Source organism: Mustelus asterias, chromosome 13 (genome assembly GCF_964213995.1).
Source record: "Mustelus asterias chromosome 13, sMusAst1.hap1.1, whole genome shotgun sequence".
In the NCBI taxonomy this organism is placed as follows: Eukaryota; Metazoa; Chordata; class Chondrichthyes; order Carcharhiniformes; family Triakidae; genus Mustelus; species Mustelus asterias.
In genome coordinates, this window is record NC_135813.1 from 78,673,841 (window position 1) to 78,693,993 (window position 20,153).

The window sequence follows — 20,153 nt, forward strand, 5'->3', positions numbered from 1 at the left end:
AGGACAAATCCAACTCAGCCCATTACCACCCAATCAGTCTACTCTCGATCATCAGTAAAGTGATGGAAGGGGGTCACCAACAGTGCTCTCAAACAGCACCTGCTCAGCAATAACCTGCTCAGTGACGCCCAGTTTGGGTTTTGCTAGGGTCACTCAGCTCCTGACCTCATTACAGCCTTGGTTCAAACATGGACAAAAGAGCTGAATTCCAGAAGTGAGATGAGAGTGACAGCCCTTGACATCAAGGCCACATTCGACCGAGTGTGGCATCAAGGAGCCCTAGCCAAACTGGAATTAATGGGTATCGGGCAAACTCTCCGTTGGTTGGAGTCATACCTGGCATATAGGAAGATGGTTGAGGTTGTAGAGGGTCCGGCATCTCAGCTCCAGGCCATCTCTGCAGGAGTCCCTCAAGGTAGTGTCCTAGGCTCAACAATTTCAGCTGCTTCATCAATGACCTTCCCTCCATCGTAAAGTCAGAAGTGGGGATGTTCACCGATGATTGCACAATGTTCAGCACTATTCACGACGACTCAGACACTGAAGCAGTCCATGTTCTAATGCAACAAGACCTGGACAATATCCAGGCTTGGGCTGACAAGCCTAAGGGATGGGCAAGTTACATTCGCGCCACACAAACGTCAGGCAATGACCATCACCAATAAGAGAAACTCTAACCACTGCCCCTTGACATTCAATGGTGTAACCATCACTGAATTCCCCACTGTCAACATCCTTGGGGTTACCATTGACCAGAAACTCAACCGAACTCACCACATAAACACAATGGCTACAAGAGCAGGTCAGAGACTAGGAATACTGTGGCAAGTAACTCATCTCCTGACTACCCAAAGTCTATCTACAAGTCACAAGTCAGGAGTGTGATGGAATACTCCCCACTTGCCTGGATGGGTACAGCTCCAACAACACTCAAGAAGCTTGACACCATCCAGGACAAAGCAGCCCGCTTGATTGGCACCACATCTACAAACATCCACTCCCTCCACCACTGACACTCAGTAGCAGCAGTTGTACTATCTACAAGATGCACTGCAGCAATTCACCAAAGATCCTTAGACATCACCTTCCAAACCCACGACCACTTCCATCTGAAAGGACAAGGGCAGCAGATAAATGGGAACACCACCACCTACAATTCCCCTCCAAGCCACTCACCATCCTGACTTGGGCTATGGGGAGAGAGCGGGTAAATGGAGTTGAAATCAACCATGATTGAATGGTGGAGTGGACTCGATGGGCCGAATGGCCTTACTTCCGCTCCTATGTCTTATGGTCTTATATATCGCTGTTCCTTCGCGGTCACTAGGTCAAAATCCTGGAATTCCCTCCCTAACGGCATTGTGGGTCAACCCACAGCACGTAGACTGCAGCGATTCAAGAAGGCAGCTCACCACCACCTTCTCAAGGGCAACTAGGGATGGGCAACAAATGCTGGCCAGCCAGCGACGCGCATGTCCCACGAATGAATTTTAAAAAAAATTACAACACATCTTCCTCATTCTCATTCAGTGTTCTGGCTTCCATTTTTGGTACAGTAACTTTTGTAAGAGTCTACTTTGAATCTTTAACTACAACAGTTGCTCTTCCCAATCTTCTGAAAGATTGTTTCTACTTCCATTTAGATGAAAATAATCATTTTGACGTTTGTTTTTATTTACAGCTGATCGCATGAGCGGTCTTGGCCAACTAAACCGTGCCTCAAGGTGTGGGACAGAAAATCGGGAACTATACATGAAATTATTTTTATTTTGCATCTGTTTTCTTCCTGGTTAGCTGCTCTTTCTACATTTTCAATGGAAATTCAACAGGTGACTTTAATCTTCTTTATAAAAAAAACAGATCAATGCCCACAGCAGGATGCAGGAGGGGGGGAGCCACCAGCTGGAGAGGAAGAAGAAAAGAAGAAACAAAGACGAGGTTACTGTGTCTTTTTATTAAATTCTCATAATTTTAAGAATAGCTTGATTTCTGGGAACTGACTAGGACTAACACTCCACCGTCCTCCTTAGCTGCAAAAGCGCACTTCCCTTTACAAGCATATCTGCAAGTCTGAACTAACTAAGTACCTATCTCAGTATCTTGAATTTTTGCAAGGTTTGTGACATTGAAGTAAGTGAGTAGGAGTCAGATAGTGGTTTCTGGAGCTGGGCATTTTAAAACTGGTGACATGCTTCCAGGTATAGAAAGTCGCTTTCCTGAACTTGTTAGTAATTTAAAACATTTACTGAATTTAATTGCCACCCTCCACCCAGAAATATGTAGAATTTTTTTTTTAAAATTTCCTCCATGTGTGGAGATTAACTAACACATTCCATAAGGTGCCCCTTCATCCTATTAAACCTTCTTTGCACTTTCCAGAACGGTGCTCTCAGGTTCTACTCCCTGCAGTCCAGACTTTTCTTTCATTTCTTCCACTTTAGTAACACCGACCTAACTGAGAAAGTCACGTTTCCAGAGAAGCCCTGGGAATTTTGGTGACCCAAACACCATTCACTAACTGGTGCAATTAGTAACCAGCTGATTATTTCCAAATTGAACATACTTGTCAAGCGAACATAAATGCGAAAACTACCTATTTCTGCAGCTGCCTTGGTTTCCTGTTTAATACGACTGCTAGTGTGTTAGAGAACAATTTTGAACCAAATGTTCCAGGTTTCCACACATTTATTTCATACTCCTTATCATTTTTCCCCTGAAGGTGTTGACTCAATGAAATGTGTTTCCAAAGATAGGCTATCTCCAGTAAATTACCAAAGTGACCATTATTCATATTGGAACCTAAATAGTGAATGTTGACTATTTGAATGCAAGGCCAGGCATCAAGGTAAACTCGATCCTGCTGTCACCTAACAACCAAACTTTAAGCATTTCCATAGGATGATAATCAGAAGTGGGGAATCTGCACCAGTTTCACTCCCCCATTCCAAGGCACTGAGACTATTGTAGCTCCACAACCTGAGTTCCAATCCGCAAACTTACTGCGGACTCTGAATTGATCCTGTCTTTCCTGGTCTTGTACGGACTCACTCTCCATTGGATGGACTTATTGAAGTATAAGAAAGGCTTGCAAGCAAGCTCTGTATCAAATATCTGTTCTTAGGCTATCGACTTTAGATAAATGGAAGCCCCAGCAACAAGCCTGTAGATATTTCTCTTTGTAACACATTTGAGACCACACAGCAACAGACGCACAATAATTGTATGTGTCATGTTCCTGCTTAACATATGGTGCTGGACTTTTCAGCCTCGCTCGCCCCGAAACCAGAAAATCTTGCCCAAGGTCGACGGACCTTTCAATGTCCCCCCCCCCCCCCCCCCCCCCGCCCACTACAATTCCCGTGGCAGGGCGAGATGGTAAAATTTGCTCCATGATGTGCACAATGTGATTCACCCATGAAAGTCATGACAAGATATATAACTTTTTAAATGTGAAATGAAGATGTGGAACATAATTCCACAAATGTTTGATCATCTGAGGAACATGTTTAAGACTTTCCTTGTATGCTTGTTAAGTTACTATGCATGACCTATACATGTAAAACAAGAATAGCCCCAGGAATTGTCTCCTATTTTGGCCAACATGTCCTAAATAAATGTTAATTTTCTTTTCAGGTGGCAGAGGTATAATTAAACAAAAAAAGAAGACAGCACCGCAAAAGGTTACAATAGCCAAAATTCCAAGAGCAAAGAAGAAATATGTAACAAGAGTATGTGGCCTTGCAACTTTTGGCAAGTATTTACTGTTACTTTATTTTAGTGTCATATTATTTTTTTCTTGCATTATGGAGAGCATGAAAAATTTGAATTAATATATTCCATGGGTAGAATTCTTTTCGAGTTACTAGTTTGTTTTTCCCCAATTCATAGCCATTGAATGCGGTAGCTTGTGAAAAATTAATATGGAGAGCACAAGCTGACTCAGAGCTGAATTAACTGCTCATATAAAATGGATACCCTTCATTCATGGCCGTATTGTTCTACATGTGGAATACAGATTTGGTTGGTATCAGTGCTGACAGATCTCTTTTTGTTTTAACAGAGATAGAGCTAAAAGAAGCACAGAGATTCTTTGCTCAGAAGTTCTCCTGTGGAGCATCAGTTACAGGAGAAGATGAAATCACAATTCAGGGTGATGTTACAGATGATATAATGGATGTTATTCAAGAGAAATGGCCAGAGGTGAGACTACATACCTTCCCCAGCCTATGTCTTTTGACTATTTTAATTTAATGCCTGCAATAGCACAATCTGAACGTATGAAGTGGAGAAGAATTTCTTAGCATGCATTACTCGGGCAAAAATTTAGAAGACTATCTGCAAGATTTTTTTGCTTGTTTTTCCAAATGACTCTAAGCAAGGGTGAGGTATCTAAATGGATACAAAATTGGCTTCTTGACAGAAGCCAGAGGGTGGTTGTAGAGAGTTGTTTTTCAAACTGGAGGCCTGTGACCAGCGGTGTGCCTCAGGGATCAGTGCTGGGCCCACTGTCATTTATATTAATGATTTGGATGAGAATGGTTAGTAAGTTTGCAGATGACACCAAAATTGGTGGCATAGTGGACAGTGCAGAGAGTTATCTCCAATTGCAACGGGATCTTGATCAATTGGGCCAGTGGGCTGACGAATGGCATTTGGAGTTTAATTTAGACAAATGTGAGGTGATGCATTTTGGTAGATTGAACCAGGGCAGGACTTACTCAGTTCATGGTAGGGCATTGGGGAGAGTTACAGAACAAAGAGATCTAGGGGTACATGTTCATAGCTCCTTGAAAGTGGAGTCACAGGTGGACAGAGTGGTGAAGAAGGCATTCGGCATGCTTGGTTTCATCGGTCAGAACATTGAATACAGGAGTTGGGACGTCTTGTTAAAGTTGTACAAGACATTGGTAAGGCCACACTTGGAATACTGTGAGCAATTCTGGTCACCCTAATAGAAAGGATATTATTAAACTAGAAAGAGTGCAGAAAAGATTTACTAGGATGCTACCGGGACTTGATGGATTGAGTTATAAGGACAGGCTGAATAGACTGGGACTTTTTTCTCTGGAGCGTAGGAGGCTGAGGGGTGACCTTATGGAGGTCTATAAAATAATGAGGGGCATAGACAAGGTAGATAGTCAATATCTTTTCCCAAAGGTAGGGGAGTCTAAAATTAGAGGGCATAGGTTTAAGGTGAGAGGGAGAGATACAAAAGTGTCCAGAGGGGCAATTTTTCACACAGAGGGTGGTGAGTGTCTGGAACAAGCTGCCAGAGATAATAGTAGAGGCGGGTACAATTTTATCTAGATAGTTACATGGGTACGATGGGTATAGAGGGATATGGGCCAAATGCAGGCAATTGGGATTAGTTTAGGGGATTTTTTTTTAAAAAGGGCGGCAAGGGCAAGTTGGGCCGAAGGGCCTGTTTCCATGCTGTAAACCTCTATGACTCTAAGTATATAAAATGTAGGACTGCGAATTTCAAATTAAATGGTGATTGGCTGCTAAAACCTTTTTCCACTCTGGAAAAAGGTCAGTACACTGCTTTTGGTGTATACTAAGTAATTGCTAATTATTTACAGAAAATGTATTGATTTTTGTCAGTACAAATTATTGAATTTGTTTTTCCAAGTTAAGAGGTTCTAGCTCCAGGAAAGAAAGACACAAAGACCTGAAATAGACTTAAATAATTGACCCAAGAAGGCCAACCAATTATACGTTGTGTCCTGAAAATGATATATTTACGATATAAAAGCAAAATACTGCAGATGCTGAAAACCTGAAATAAAAACTGGAAATACTAAGGCGTAGCAGCATCTGTGAAGAGCAAAAGTGGACGGGATTTTCTTGGATATTGGCAAAGTGGACGGGAAAAGCAGCGTTGCAGCCACTGACAACAACAGTGGCTTTCTCAGCCGTAACGTGCCAGAATTAGTCTGAAAAAAATGAAGGGGCACTTCCCATGACGCCAGAGCACATCCCACCAACCATTTAGTCCCCCAAAGATAAAGGCGCATTTTTAAAGGCTGCCCTAGTGCACCGTAGTTCTCTTGGAACCCTCCAGCATTGCCCAGGCAGTACCAGGGGCAGTGCCCATGCGTGACCCTCTTCCTCCTGAATGATGCACTCACCTGAGCTCCTCTAGGTGGTGCACACCGCAGATCAGTCGGGTTTCACACCGTTCTGCCCTCCCGCTGACATGAATGGACTTTCTTACTGTGGGGGGGGATTGATTCAGGTGTAGTGGCCTGATAATGTATTCAAGTAATGTTCCCAATGTTGAACGCCAGGAAATGCTCTGTCACGGATGGGGGAGAGGTCAGTCGTGTCACACGATTTGGTATGAAACACTGTTTGGGCTTCTCGCTAGATATTCTGCACCTTTCGCTGAACCAGCCCAAAGAAGACGGGAGCAGAAAATCCCGGCCACAGAGTTAAATTTCAGGTCTGAAATTTCAGGGGCAGCACAGTGGTTAGCACTGCTGCTTCACAGCTCCAGGGACCTGGGTTCGATTCCCGGCTTGGGTCACTGTCTGTGTGGAGTCTGCACATTCTCCTCGTGTCTGCGTGGGTTTCCTCCCACAGTCCAAAGATGTGCGGGTTAGGTTGATTGGCCATGCTAAAGTTGCCCCTTTGTGTCCTGACATGCGTAGGTTGGAGGGATTAGTGGGTAAAATGTGTAGGGATATGGGAGTAGGGCCTGGGTGGGATTGTGGTCGGTGCAGGCTCGATGGGCCCAATGGCCTCTTTCTGCACTGTAGGGTTTCTATTCTATGGTCTGTGACCTTTCACCAAAACTGGGAAAAGTTAGTTGAGAAAAATTAACCATTCTCGATGGCAATTAGGGATGGGTAATAAATACTTGCTCATCCAATAATGTTCACAGCCTGTGAAAAATAACATTTTAAAAACCTGCTGAGTATTTTCAGCATTTCTGTATTTAACTGTACGTTGCTATCCTTCAGCAGCAGAAATATGTTGTTGAAAAGCAAAAGTACTGCGGATGCTGGAATTGTATAGGAGACTGAGATTGGGAGAATGAAATAGTTTCCTCAAGGAGCAGGGTGGAAGAAAGTGTAATCAAGGGTGCTGTTTATCGTTAGACTTGTAATAGTTATTAATTAACAGTCAGTATACAGAAGTGGAGGAATAGAGGAGAATAGTAGGAGATGGGCTCCCTAAAGCTGAGAGCATATTGGAAATTGGAAGCAAGGTTGGTGAATTTGTTCAGGCTTTGGTGAGAGTTAGAAGCTGCGCTGATTAGTCATCAACGTACTGGGACAAAAATTGAGGAAGGAGATCCTGAAAAATGGGAGTAGATAATATTTCACATATCCCACGAAAGGACAGGCATGGCTGAGGACCATATGGGTTTTAATGGACTTATTTGGAGGAATTAAGAGCAGTCAAAGAAGAAATTGCTTGATGTAGAAACAAGTTCAGCCAAGTGGAGGAAGGTGGTAATGGATGGGGACTGGTTCAAGGAAGCAGCAGAAGGACCACAGGCTGTCCTGGTGGGGGCTGGAGATGTAGAAAGACATCCACGGGAAAAGCAGATGCAGGGCAGTGCTGTTTGTGGGTCTTGAGAAGGAGGTAGAAGCAGGCTGTTCAGGTTGGAAGCTTTGTGGGCTGGGGTGTGAGGGGGTGACATCTCTCGCCATAGGAGATAACGGTCTGAGAAATGATGGTTTCATGTTTGATGGTGGGGCTGTGGTGCAAGGGGAAGTAGGAGGAGAATTAGTGTTCAGGTTCAGGTCTGTTCATCAAACAACCGCAGCATGTACTTATTAGCAATTTAAAGTACAATATCAGGCTTGAACCTGAGAGAACAAAGTGCTGCTAGTTGAGAGAGAGACAGGTTAGACTGAGTGAGGGGAGTAGAACAATAGAGATGGTCTATGTCACGTGGGCAGTCCCCAGTGAAAAGATCAAGAGAGGCTGAGAACAAAGAAAATTACAGCACAGGAACAGGCCCTTCGGCCCTCCAAGCCTGCACTGACCATGCTGCCCATCTTAACTAAAACCCCCTACGCTTCCGGGGACCATATCCCTCTATTCCCATCTCATTCCCACCGTACCGGACGGCACGGTAGCACAGTGGTTAGCACTGCTGCTTCACAGCTCCAGGGACCTGGGTTCGAATCCCAGCTTGGGTCACTGTCTGTGTGGAGTTTGCACATTCTCCCTGTGTCTGCGTGGGTTTCCTCCGGGTGCTCCGGTTTCCTCCCACAGTCCAAAGATGTGCGGGCTAGGTTGATTGGCCATTCTAAATTGCCCTTAGTGTCCCGGGATGCATAGGTTAGAGGGATTAGTGGGATTAGAGGGATATATGGGGATAGGGCCTGGGTGGGACTGTGGTTGGTGCAGACTCGATGGGCCGAATGGCCTCTTTCTGCACTGTAGGATTCTATGAATTCATTCATGTACTTGTCAAGACGCCCCTTAAAAGTCACTACCGTACCCGCTTCCACTACCTCCCCCGGCAACGTGTTCCAGGCACCCACTACTCTCTGTGTAAAACATCTGCCTCGTACATCTCTTTTAAAATTTGCCCCTCGCACCTTAAACCTGTGCCCCCTAGTAATTGACTCTTCCACCCTGGGAAAAAGCTTCTGACTATCCACTCTGTCCATGCCTCTCATAATCTTGTAGACTTCTATCAGGTCTCCCCTCAACCTCCGTCGCTCGTGAGTACAAACCAAGTTTCTCCAACCTCTCCTCATAGCTAATGCCCTCCATACCAGGCAACATCCTGGTAAATCTTTTCTGTACCTTCTCCAAAGCCTCCACATCTTTCTGGTAGTGTGGCAACCAGAATTGAACACTATATTCCAAGTGCGGCCTAACTAAGGTTCTATAAAGCGGCAACATGACTTGCCAATTTTTAAACTCAATACCCCGGCCGATGAACACAAGCATGCCGTATGCCTTCTTGACTACCTTCTCCACCTGCATTGCCACTTTCAGTGACCTGTGTACCTGTATACCCAGATCCCTTTGCCTATCAATACTCTTAAGGGTTCTGCCATTTACTGTATATATATTATTCATATTTATGTGACAGTGCCCAGTGGCAACAAAGTTCCCTACAGGCAATTTTTTAAAGCTGCTTATTTTTGAATGCATCATTGAGAAAGGGTGTTAACAGGGGCGAGAGGACGGGGGGGGAGGGATAAAGGGTCCAGAAACAGGAGAAACACCAGGTCCAAGATTTCTCTCTCTGGCCCTATACAGGACCCTTCATTAAAGTTTCCAATGACACTAGGCTCAGTATTGGAGACATGGGCTATATACACGGGACATACCTGCATTATTACCCTGGAATTATTATGATGGTTAATATTTTGCTTAATTTGGAGATTAACCAGCTTAATTTCCCGGAGCACCAGAACCAACCTCACGAGTCCAAAGATGCGTGGATTAGGTGTTAAATTGCCCGTTAAGTGTCTGGTAGACTAGCAGGATAAATATGTGGGGTTACTGGGATAGGGCCTGGGTGGGATTGTGGTCGGTGCAGACTCAATGGGCTGAATGACCTCTTTTGGCACTGTAGGGATTCTATGATTACACCTCCAACCCGATCTGACCCGGCTATCACACCAAACTCCCTCATCCCCATTCTCTCTGCAATGTCAAGAGTGGTGAGGGTACTGTGCTCAGCCTGTTACTGTTACAGGTCTGGAGTTATCCATGAGGGTCCTAAAGTTCTCAGTCCCAAACTTCATTTTGACAAGTGGATGTTGCCTGCATGTTGAGTTTTTTGTAATGTGGGTTTTTTGTTGACTGCAGAGTTCAAGACAGTCTTGGCAGAGCGGCTTCTCGGTCCAAAAGCAACAGGGTTTCAAAGCAATTAGAGCAAGGCTCTCCTGTGAGACATTAGCATTCTGTACATGATCATTGATTGGCATGTACGTAACCTGTGGCCAGGAACACAATGTCACTATTCAGAGCTTTAGATTGAGTGAGGGTACATACTGTAATTTGCTGGCATTGCTGGATGCTCGGATAGCTGTAAGGGATGATGGGGTGGGATCGGGTCATTAATGGTAAGTAATTAAAGCTCTTTAACAGAGTCTGAGGGAAATCATTCCAAGTGGCAGTCGAGCACAATCAAAGTTTAATGAATCCATTTACTTTGTCTGACTGAGGTAATTCTTCACTGTGTATTACATCTGTCGGAGAAACAGGGCAGGGAGATTAGAATAGTTTTTCACGGAATTAAGGGTGTGGTACATGGGTGTAACTAATGAAAGGAACAATAACAGGAATTGCAGACAGTTTAGCATCAGATAAAAATTGAAGCAGAAAATTTATATCACTGAATGACACCTTTGAACCCATCGTGCTTTTATTAAATGTGATGTGTGTTTCCACCTCTCCAATCCTTTCAGGCTGGGTATTCTAGACCAACACCACCCTCTGGGTGAACAAAATCTTCTCAACTCCTCTCTCTTCCTTCTATCAATTGCTGTTCCTGATTGCTGGTCTCTGCTTAGAGAACTAATTCTTTATCCACGTTATCTCAGCCCCTCATATTTTTGTACAACTTTATCATACCTCAGTCTCTTTGTGAAAAAGAAAACAACTCCAGTCCTCCCTGCTCTTATATTCTATGTAAGAAGTCTCGTTGGAGCAAAATGTCCAGATGGAACAAAATTCTGAAGAAGGGAGAAAGAACAAGGTTTAGAGGGGATCTTGGTCAAAGACGTGGGCACAGAGGCAAAACTCAGCATTATACCCAGTTTAAAATTCATTGTAAGGGATGAAGCTTAGGTTTTATTATAACAAGAGAGCACCACAGAAAACCTGCTGGTGTAAGGATTGAAAGTGATTTTGTTGTCTTGGTTCATCAAATTTGTTCTCAGTCATAATAACTCTCATCAATTGAATTAATAGCAGTCGTTAAGGATACCTGATAACATTAAAGCTTGCAGAACATTTTTTTGTTGGTTATATGGCTTCCCTACCTGAAGCAAAACTGACTATAGAGCTGTTACTTAATCAATTTCCTTGTACCTTAAATAGTTGCAACTATTCTTGCAGGTGGATGATGACTCCATTGAAGATCTCGGAGAAGTGAAGAAGTGAACTAGTAGACTGCACTTTTATTGTTCAATTCAACTGGCAAAATAAATTTGGCCAAACAATAAAAAGGCTTTTTATTACAGACACCCTCTCTAGTGAAACATCCTCAATGGATTTGAGGCTATTTTCTTGTACTTTGGTTGCCAAAGCTCCTGTGAAATTTCTGGATTATGTTTTAAGAAAAAACATTGTGTGCACTAAAGAGATCCCTAGTTTAATAAAATATCTGTTTTGATCTCTTGTGGATCATTATATTTGTGATTTGTTTTCACCTGAGTTTTTATATTCAACACATTGTGGATCTGCCACACCTACCAGACAACACAAGGATGTGAATTTAAGGTTTATTAAAGTTTATTTATCAGTGTCACAAGTGGGCTTACATTAACACTGCAATGAAATTACTGTGAAAATCCCCTAGTCGCCACACTCCGGCGCCTTTCAGATACACTGAGGGGGAATGGAGCATAGTCTATGCACCTAAACAGCACGTCTTTTGGACTGCGGGAGGAAACCCACAGAGAACGTGCAGACTCCGCACAGACAGTCACCTAAGCCGGGAATTGAACCCGGGTCCCTGGCACTGTGAGGCAGCAGTGCTAACCACTGCTACCCATTTTGTACATATGTGCAATTGTCATATGGATGCATTAACCCTTTCGGTAGAATTATTGTACTGTGGGAGTTTAATTGGTCTTTCACCGAGAACCATTTATAAAAGAGTGAACTGGTAGTTGGAAATGCTTGAGTAAGGCCAATCAAATGCATTAACCCACAAAGAATAATCTTAAACTGTTACCTAAGGTGCTAAAGATTGATATTATGGCAAAGGCAAAAATTGGTCAGTTTCTGTCACCCCAGCCTGTAGGGGTTATGGCATTTCTGGAAGAAGGAAGATATTTCACACCAGAAGCAATGGCACAGAAGCCACAAAGAACCGTCAATTTCTGACAGTCTGACATACATTCTGCTCTCCTAGGAGGCCTCTTGGTGGGTTTTTGCTTTAGTCTCCGCTGGTGTTTCGATGCAAGCACAATGCTGCCCATTCTTTTCAGCTGGCACATATTTTTTATTATTTCCCTTTGAGTAAAGCCTGCAAAGTCCAGGGTTTGCCATAGTCTGAAAAGCCGTATCGCCTATTTTTGGGGGGGGGGGGGGGGGGGGGAGGGAGTGGTTGAAGGTTTGCATGTCCAGAGTCACAATGAAATGACCTGGCCGGATGTGACTGCTGCCTGCCATGATGGTGAGACCCCACGTTATTGGCCCTGGCCGTGTTCTTCATGCCATAGCCAGGACTGCTGCAGCCGTCCCGAAGACCAAATAATGATTGTAGTTACTGAAGTAACAGTCAAGTAGGGGCTCTGGACTGGTGGAAGAGTGAAGTCCTAGAAAGCCGGGTCGAGTTGTGCTGACTGACTGGCTGACACGTGGAGACAGGTGCACCTGCTTCATCTAGAAACATAGAAAAACTATAGCTCAAAACAGGCCCTTCGGCCCCACAAGTTGTGCCGAACATATCCCTACCTTTTAGGCCTACCTATAACCCTCCATCCTATTAAGTCCCATGTACTCATCCAGGAGTCTCTTAAAAGACGCTATTGAGTTTGCCTCCACCACCACTGACGGCAGCCGATTCCACTCGCCCACCACCCTCTGAGTGAAAGACTTCCCCCTAACATCTCCCCTGTACCTTAAACCTGTGTCCTCTCGAAGCAGCCATTTCCACCCTGGGAAAAAGCCTCTGAGAGTCCACCCGATCTATGCTTCTCAACATCTTATATACCTCTATTAGGTCTCCTCTCATCCTACATCGCTCCAAGGAGAAAAGACCGAGCTCCCTCAGCCTATCCTCATAAGGCATACCACCCAATCCAGGCAACATCCTTGTAAATCTCCTCTGCACCCTTTCAATCTTTTCCACATCCTTCCTGTAATGAGGCTACCAGAACTGAGCACAGTATAGCTGCATCATTATCCCTGGACTCCTAAACTCAATTCCTCGATTGATAAAGGCCAGCACACCATACGCCTTCTTAACCACCTCCTGCACCTGCAGGGCCAATTTTAGAGTCCTATGGACCCAGACCCCAAGGTCCTTCTGATCCTCTACAGTACTAAGAGTCTTTCCCTTTATATTGTACTCCTTCATCCCATTTGACCTGCCAAAATGGACCACTACGCATTTATCTGGGTTGAAGTCCATCTGCCACTTCTCCGCCCAGTCTTGCATCCTATCTATGTCCCTCTGTAACTTCTGACATCCCTCCAGACTATCCACAACCCCACCAACCTTCGTGTCGTCGGCAAACTTACCAACCCATCCCTCCACTTCCTCATCCAGGTCATTTATGAAAATGACAAACAGCAAGAGTCCCAGAACAGATCCCTGGGGCACACCACTGGTGACCGACCTCCATTTAGAAAAAGACCCATCTATACACACTCTCTGGCTCGTTGGTGGTGAACCTGCCAATCTCTAGCCAGTGCCAACCCATCATCATATATAATATATAATCCCTACAGTGCAGAAGGAGGCCATTCGGCCCATCATGTCAGCACCGACCACAATCTCACCCTGTTCCCACAACCCCACATATTTACCCTGCTAATTCCCTTGAAACTAAGAGGCAATTTAACATAGCCAATCAACCTAACCCGCACATCATGGCTGCCTCTTTCCCTGCCTCGAAAGGTGATTGGTTCCACTGTTCCCTCTGGCAGGTCCTTAAATATTATAACAGCCAGGACTCTGATGTAACATGGCCAAACTAACAAATTTCCCCTGAATGATGTTGATAGTATTGGAGAGAGTGGATTTCATAAATGTTTCACTGTAAGGATAGGCATGGGTAGATTATTAAATAAATTATCCAGTTGAATAATATGAAGCTAAAGAGGTTCTTAGGTTAAATCACATATAGGGTTTTAAAACGCAGGCATTTGATCATAGCAGGAAGGATTGTGAGAGAAGTATAATTACAAGCCCAGTGCAATTAAGACGCATTTTACAAAAGAAACAGAAATGCTGGAAACTCTGAGCAGGTCAGGCAGTATCTGTGGAGAGAGAAGACCTTTCATCAGAATGTTTCCATCAAGTTCCTCAGGTTTGTGTAGGAAAGAATGGCTGGGGAAAAACAAGGATAGATGCTGACAGCATGATGTGGCAAGGAATGAGACTCCTTGCTGTTGTCCGGCAATCTAAGGGTCACAAAAACACCCAATACTGGACTTTCTTCATCCACCATCTCAATCACATCTTAGAAGAATACAATCAAATTAATAAATACAATGAAATGCTCTCCACCTGTCTGGATGAGTGCAGCTCCAACAGCACTCAAGAAGCTCAACATGATCAACAACAAAGCAACCCATTTAATTGCATTCTATTGACCACCTTTTAAAGATTCACTCCCAATAAAAAGGGAGTCCTTCTGACCCATAATGGGCTCAATAGAGGTGGGCAATAAATGCTGACCTTATTCATTTAAGGTCAGCATTTATTGCCCACCTCTATTGTCCCGAGATGGTGGCGAGCTGCCTTTTTGAACCACAGAAGTCTATGTGGTGTAGACACACCCACTGTGCTGAGAGGAAGAGAATTCCAGGGCTTTGACCTAGCAATATATTTCTGAGTCAAGATGATGAGTGACTTGGAGGGGCATTTGCAGGTGGTGGTGTTCCTATGTATTTGCTGCCCTTGTCCTTCGAGGTGGTAGCAGTCGTAGGTTTGGAAGGTGCTGCCGAAGGAGTCTTGGTGAGTGGCTGCAGTGTATCTTTTAGATGGTAAACACTGCTACCATTGTACATCAGTGGTAGAGGGAGTGCAAACATTAAAGGGACAAATAGATGCACTTTAATCGTAGAATAATGCATTAACTGGTATGATCATTAACATTGTCCCCTTTTACTATGGGAAGTGGAAAGGAGATCCACTAGTAATACATTAAAATACGTACAACAGTGCTCAAAGATATTATAGATTTTGTTGGTAGGGTGTTGGTAGTTTCACTCAGCAAATCCAAGTTGCTGTGGCTACAGGCTATCCATTTTGCAGACTGGAGCTATGAATAGTGATGGTAAGGGCTCCAACATTCTTTCCATCACATGACTGGCCAAGAAAATCTCACTCTTACCACTTGCCATTGGAGGAATTTTGCAGGTCGACACTCAACCTGATTGGCTGCATTACGAACACTCCTTCCTTGGCCATCAATTCCTGGAATGGAACCTGAACGCCAAGCTTCTGGCCCAGAGGCAGGGACACGACCCATTGCACCACAATTCCACCCTAGACTTCGTTACAGATCTTAATGGGTGACACAGTGGCACAGTGCTGCCTCACAATGTCAGGGACCCGGGTTCGATTCCCGGCTTGGGTCATTGTCTGTGCGGAGTCTGCACATTCTCCCCGTGTCTGTGTGAGTTTCCTCCGGGTGCTCCAGTTTCCTCCCACAGTCCAAAGATGTGCAGGTTAGGTGGATTGGCCATGTTAAATTGCCCCTTAGTGACAGGGGGACTAGCTAGGGTAAATGCATGGGGTTAGGGCCTGGATGGATTGTGGTCGGTGCAGACTTGATGGGCCGAATGGTCTCCTTCTGCACTGTAGGGATTCTATGATTATAATGCTGGATGCTTCTCCAGCAGTAACTTGAATCTGACAAGCACATTCTAGCCTGCAAAGTTCCCTAATCAAGTAGCAATTCATTTTCAGTGTCTGTGGTCTGGCTATGAGTCAGGCTGCTAGCACCTTGTGTTACAGCAGGCCACAGGGAGCTGAGGCCTAATAAGTTTCCAATCGTATGGTAAACCATAGTGTGGCCCATGTCTTTAGCTCTGACAGCCTGCACTCTTGACATTAAATTGACTCGTTAAAACCTCACAAAACATATTATTTAGGACTGGACTTTAAACTAAAGAGTTCAGAAGAGTAACCTTGAGTAAGATTGAAACCTTTAAGATCCTGAGGGTTATTGACAGGTTTCCTCTTAATCATAGAATCATACAGCGCAGAAGAGGCCCTTCGACCCATCAAGTCCACACCGACACATTAGAGGCACCTGAACTCCTACCTAATCCCATCTGCCAGCACTTGGCCCATAGCCCTGAATGTTATGATGTGCCAAATGTTCATCCAGATACTTTTTAAAGGATGTGAGGCAACTCGCCTCCACCACCCTCCCTGGCAGCGAATTCCAGACCATCACCACCCTCTGTGTAAAAAACGTTTTCCTCACATTCCCCATAACCTCCTGCCCCTCACCTTGAACCTGTGTCCCCTCTTGACTGACCTTCAACTAAGGGGAACAGCTGCTCCTTATCCACTCTGTCAATGCCCCTCATAATCTTGTACACCTCGATCAGGTCACCCCTCAGTCTTCTCTGCTCCAACAACAATAATCCAAGCTTACACAACCTCTCTTCATAGCTTAAATTTTCCATCGCAGGCAGCATTCTGGTGAATCTCCTCTGCACTCCCTCCAGTGCAATCACATCCTTCTTATAATGTGGCAACCAGAACTATCCACAGTATTCTAGCTGTGGCCTCACCAAAGTTCTATACAACTCCAACATGACTTCCCTGCTTTTATAATTTATGCCTTGATTGATAATGGCAAGTGTCCCATATGCCTTTTTCACCATCTTACTAACATGCCCTTATGCTTTCAGAGGTCTGTGGACAAACATGCCAAGGTCCCTTTGTTCCACAGAACTTCCTAGTGTCCTACCATTCATTGAGTACTTTCTTGTCAAATTACTCCTTCCAAAGTGTATCACCTCACACTTTTCAGGGTTAAATTCCATCTGCCACTTATCTGCCCATTTGACCATTCCATCTATATCTTCTTGTAGCCCAAGACACTCCGCCTCACTGTTAACCACCAGTCCAATCTTTGTGTCATCCGCAAATTTACTAATCCTACACTCATCAATGTCATTATGTAAATGACAAATAATAGGGAGTCCAACACATCTCGCCAAGGCCATCCCCACACCCCCACTTCTTGCCTTCAAACAACCACACAACCTCAAACAGACCATTGTCCGCAGAAAACTACCCAGCCTTCAGGAGAACAGTGACCACGACACCACACAACCCTGCCACAGCAACCTCTGCAAGACGTGCCGGATCATCGACACGGATGCCATCATCTCACGTGAGAACACCATCTACCAGGTACACGGTACCTACTCTTGCAACTCGGCCAACATTGTCTACCTGATACGCTGCAGGAAAGGATGTCCCGAGGCATGGTACATTGGGGAAACCATGCAGACGCCACGACAACTGATGAATGAACACCGCTCGACAATCACCAGGCAAGACTGTTCTCTTCCTGTGGGGGAGCACTTCAGCAGTCACGGGCATTCAGCCTTGGATCTTCAGGTAAACGTTCTCCAAGGCGGCCTTCACGACACACGACAGCGCAGAGTCGCTGAGCAGAAACTGATAGCCAAGTTCCGCACAATTGAGGACGGCCTAAACCGGGATGTTGGATTTATGTCACATTATCAGTAACCCCCACAGCTTGCCTCCTGGGCTTGCAGAATCTCACTAGCTGTTCAGTCTGGAGACAATACACATCTCTTTAACCTGTGTTTAATGTTCCCTCCACCCACATTGTCTGTACCTTTAAGACCTGGCTGGCTGTAGGATTCGCATTCTAATCAGTATTCTGCAACTTGATTTTGTGTCTGTTTGCACTGTTTGAGAGCACATTTCCACTCCATCTGACAAAGGAGCAGTGCTCCGAAAGCTTATGGTATTTGCTACCAAATAAACCTGTTGGACTTTAACCTGGTGTTGTGAGACTTCTTACTGTATCATAAAGTAGACAGCTTTTCTGTCCAATTGTTCCAACAATTGATTTGCTCGGGATTCAGGTCAAATATTACTTTGAATATTGATGGGTTTTCCTAAATTGACATTACCCATGACATTGTATTTTTAAAGTTTTATTGGATTCTGTATTAGAACTACGACTATGTTTTTTTATTCATTTATAGTTATTAATGTTGCAATGTACTGATTCACTTTACAATTAAAGTGAAAAACGATTAATATTCATGATAAATAGTTCTGTAATAAACTTATAAATAGGTCGGTAAAGTATAATGTCCCCTCTAGTCTTCTGCATACAGTGTAAGGACCCACCTCACTTGTATTTTCTAAAAGTGGGAAGATACAATTTTTGAAGAGAGGCCTCCAGAGCCTTATACTACCCAGGTAGTTATAACCTGGCCAGCAAATTATTTTAACAGGCATTCTGGGAAAAGGTAACAGCTTTTAATAGTCGCTTTCCCTGGGGGAGAGGTGATTCATTTTCTCAGACCCATAATAAGTGTCTGTGTGTATTTGCGGCTTTGAACTCAGGTGAGAGCGATTGTTGAGATAGTGCTCCTGATTTAGGGTAGTCTATATTTGGAGCTAGAGTTAGATTCAACTTCACACCTACCCCACTTTACATGCTCCCCGATAGGAAGCACATCAGCTGAAGGCCACGTGTAAATTAGGTCCATGTCTTTCCAAGAACCTTTTGCACATTCCTGCAGTTCGACTTTGAAACAGGATAGGGATAGATTTGTCAAACAACTGTGACTTTGAATGCTCATGGAACTGGAGCCTTCCAATAAAGCAAAAAAAAAATCTTTTTTAAATATATAAAAGGAAGAGAGAGGTCAAAGAGCCTCCCTGATAATATATTATCATGCTGTAAGGTGAAGGAAGCTGTGTTTAAACCTATAAAGTAGGCTATCCGTTTGAAACAGTGCAATACTATGCTGGAACATGGCCTAAGATCTGTTAAGAACTCATGGTGCAATAGAATGGTGGTTGGTCACGTTTGTTGAGCAGAGAGCTAGGCTTGGACTGCATTGCAATTAGCACATTTGCAAGAAATCTCAATTGTGTAAGCATACTTTTGCCTCCTGATATGCTTTATCTTCCAACTTAAAACTCTCCTTAGCTTCCTTAGTTAGCCATGGTCAGTTTATGCTCAATCTCCTAATTTCCAGTGCACAGGTACATCATGCAAATGAGAAAGGCTTTGTTTTCCAAACAGGAGCAATTTCGTCTATAATTCCATGGAGAAAATGATCTTGTTGACTATGTGCAGGTGCAGCTAATTCTCACACTCTTCATGAGTAGGCCAGCTTCAAGGACAACAAATATTCTTTGAAGAGTTGCTCGTGGATGATGACCCTTCCCCTTGACCTGGTGTGGTCCCAGCAAACTATGCACTGTATGCTTACACAATTGAGATTTCTTGCAAATGTGCTAATTGCAATGCAGTCCAAGCCTAGCTCTCTGCTCAACAAACGTGACCAACCACCATTCTATTGCACCATGAGTTCTTAACAGATCTTAGGCCATGTTCCAGCATAGTATTGCACTGTTTCAAACGGATAGCCTACTTTACAGGTTTAAACACGGCTTCCTTCACCTTACAGCATGATAATATATTGTCAGGGAGGCTCTTTGACCTCTCTCTTCCTTTTTATATATTTAAAAAAGATTTTGTTGTTGGTTTTTATATTCCTTGCCAGTTGTCCTCATGGTTTATTTTCTCTCTGTTATCTTTTTAATCCTCCTTTGCTGGATTCTGAATTTATGATGTGGAGATGCCGGCGTTGGACTGGGGTAAGAACAGTAAGAAGTCTCACAACACCAGGTTAAAGTCCAACAGGTCAGGGAGACGAGAGGTGAAATAGTTGGGCCTCTGACGCAAATCTTTGTCTCGTCACTGGACACAGGTGAGGTCCCAGAGGATTGGAGGATAGCCAATGTGGTCCCGTTATTTAAGAAGGGTAGGAAGGATAACCCGGGTAATTATAGGCCGGTGAGCTTGACGTCCGTGGTGGGGAAGTTGTTGGAGAAGATTCTTAAAGATAGGATGTATGCGCATTTAGAAAGGAATAAACTCATTAACGATAGTCAACATGGTTTTGTGAGAGGGAGGTCATGCCTCACGAACCTGGTGGTGTTTTTTGAAGAAGTGACCAAAATGGTTGACGAAGGAAGGGCCGTGGATGTTGTCTATATGGACTTTAGTAAAGCGTTTGACAAAGTC

General features: G+C 44.1%; 1 protein-coding gene across 1 annotated transcript in view; it reads left to right on the top strand.

The window, feature by feature from the left end:
- denr (density-regulated protein) overlaps window positions 1-11,346 on the top strand; it is a 30,902-nt gene extending 19,556 nt beyond the window's left edge. Inside the window, exons 5-8 of the mRNA XM_078227054.1 lie at window positions 1,861-1,938; window positions 3,634-3,750; window positions 4,061-4,200; window positions 11,044-11,346. Of these exons, the coding sequence (XP_078083180.1) occupies window positions 1,861-1,938; window positions 3,634-3,750; window positions 4,061-4,200; window positions 11,044-11,088 (380 nt within the window). The 3' untranslated portion in view covers window positions 11,089-11,346. The remainder of the gene's footprint in view (window positions 1-1,860; window positions 1,939-3,633; window positions 3,751-4,060; window positions 4,201-11,043) is intronic.
- The last annotated feature ends 8,807 nt before the right edge of the window (window positions 11,347-20,153 follow it).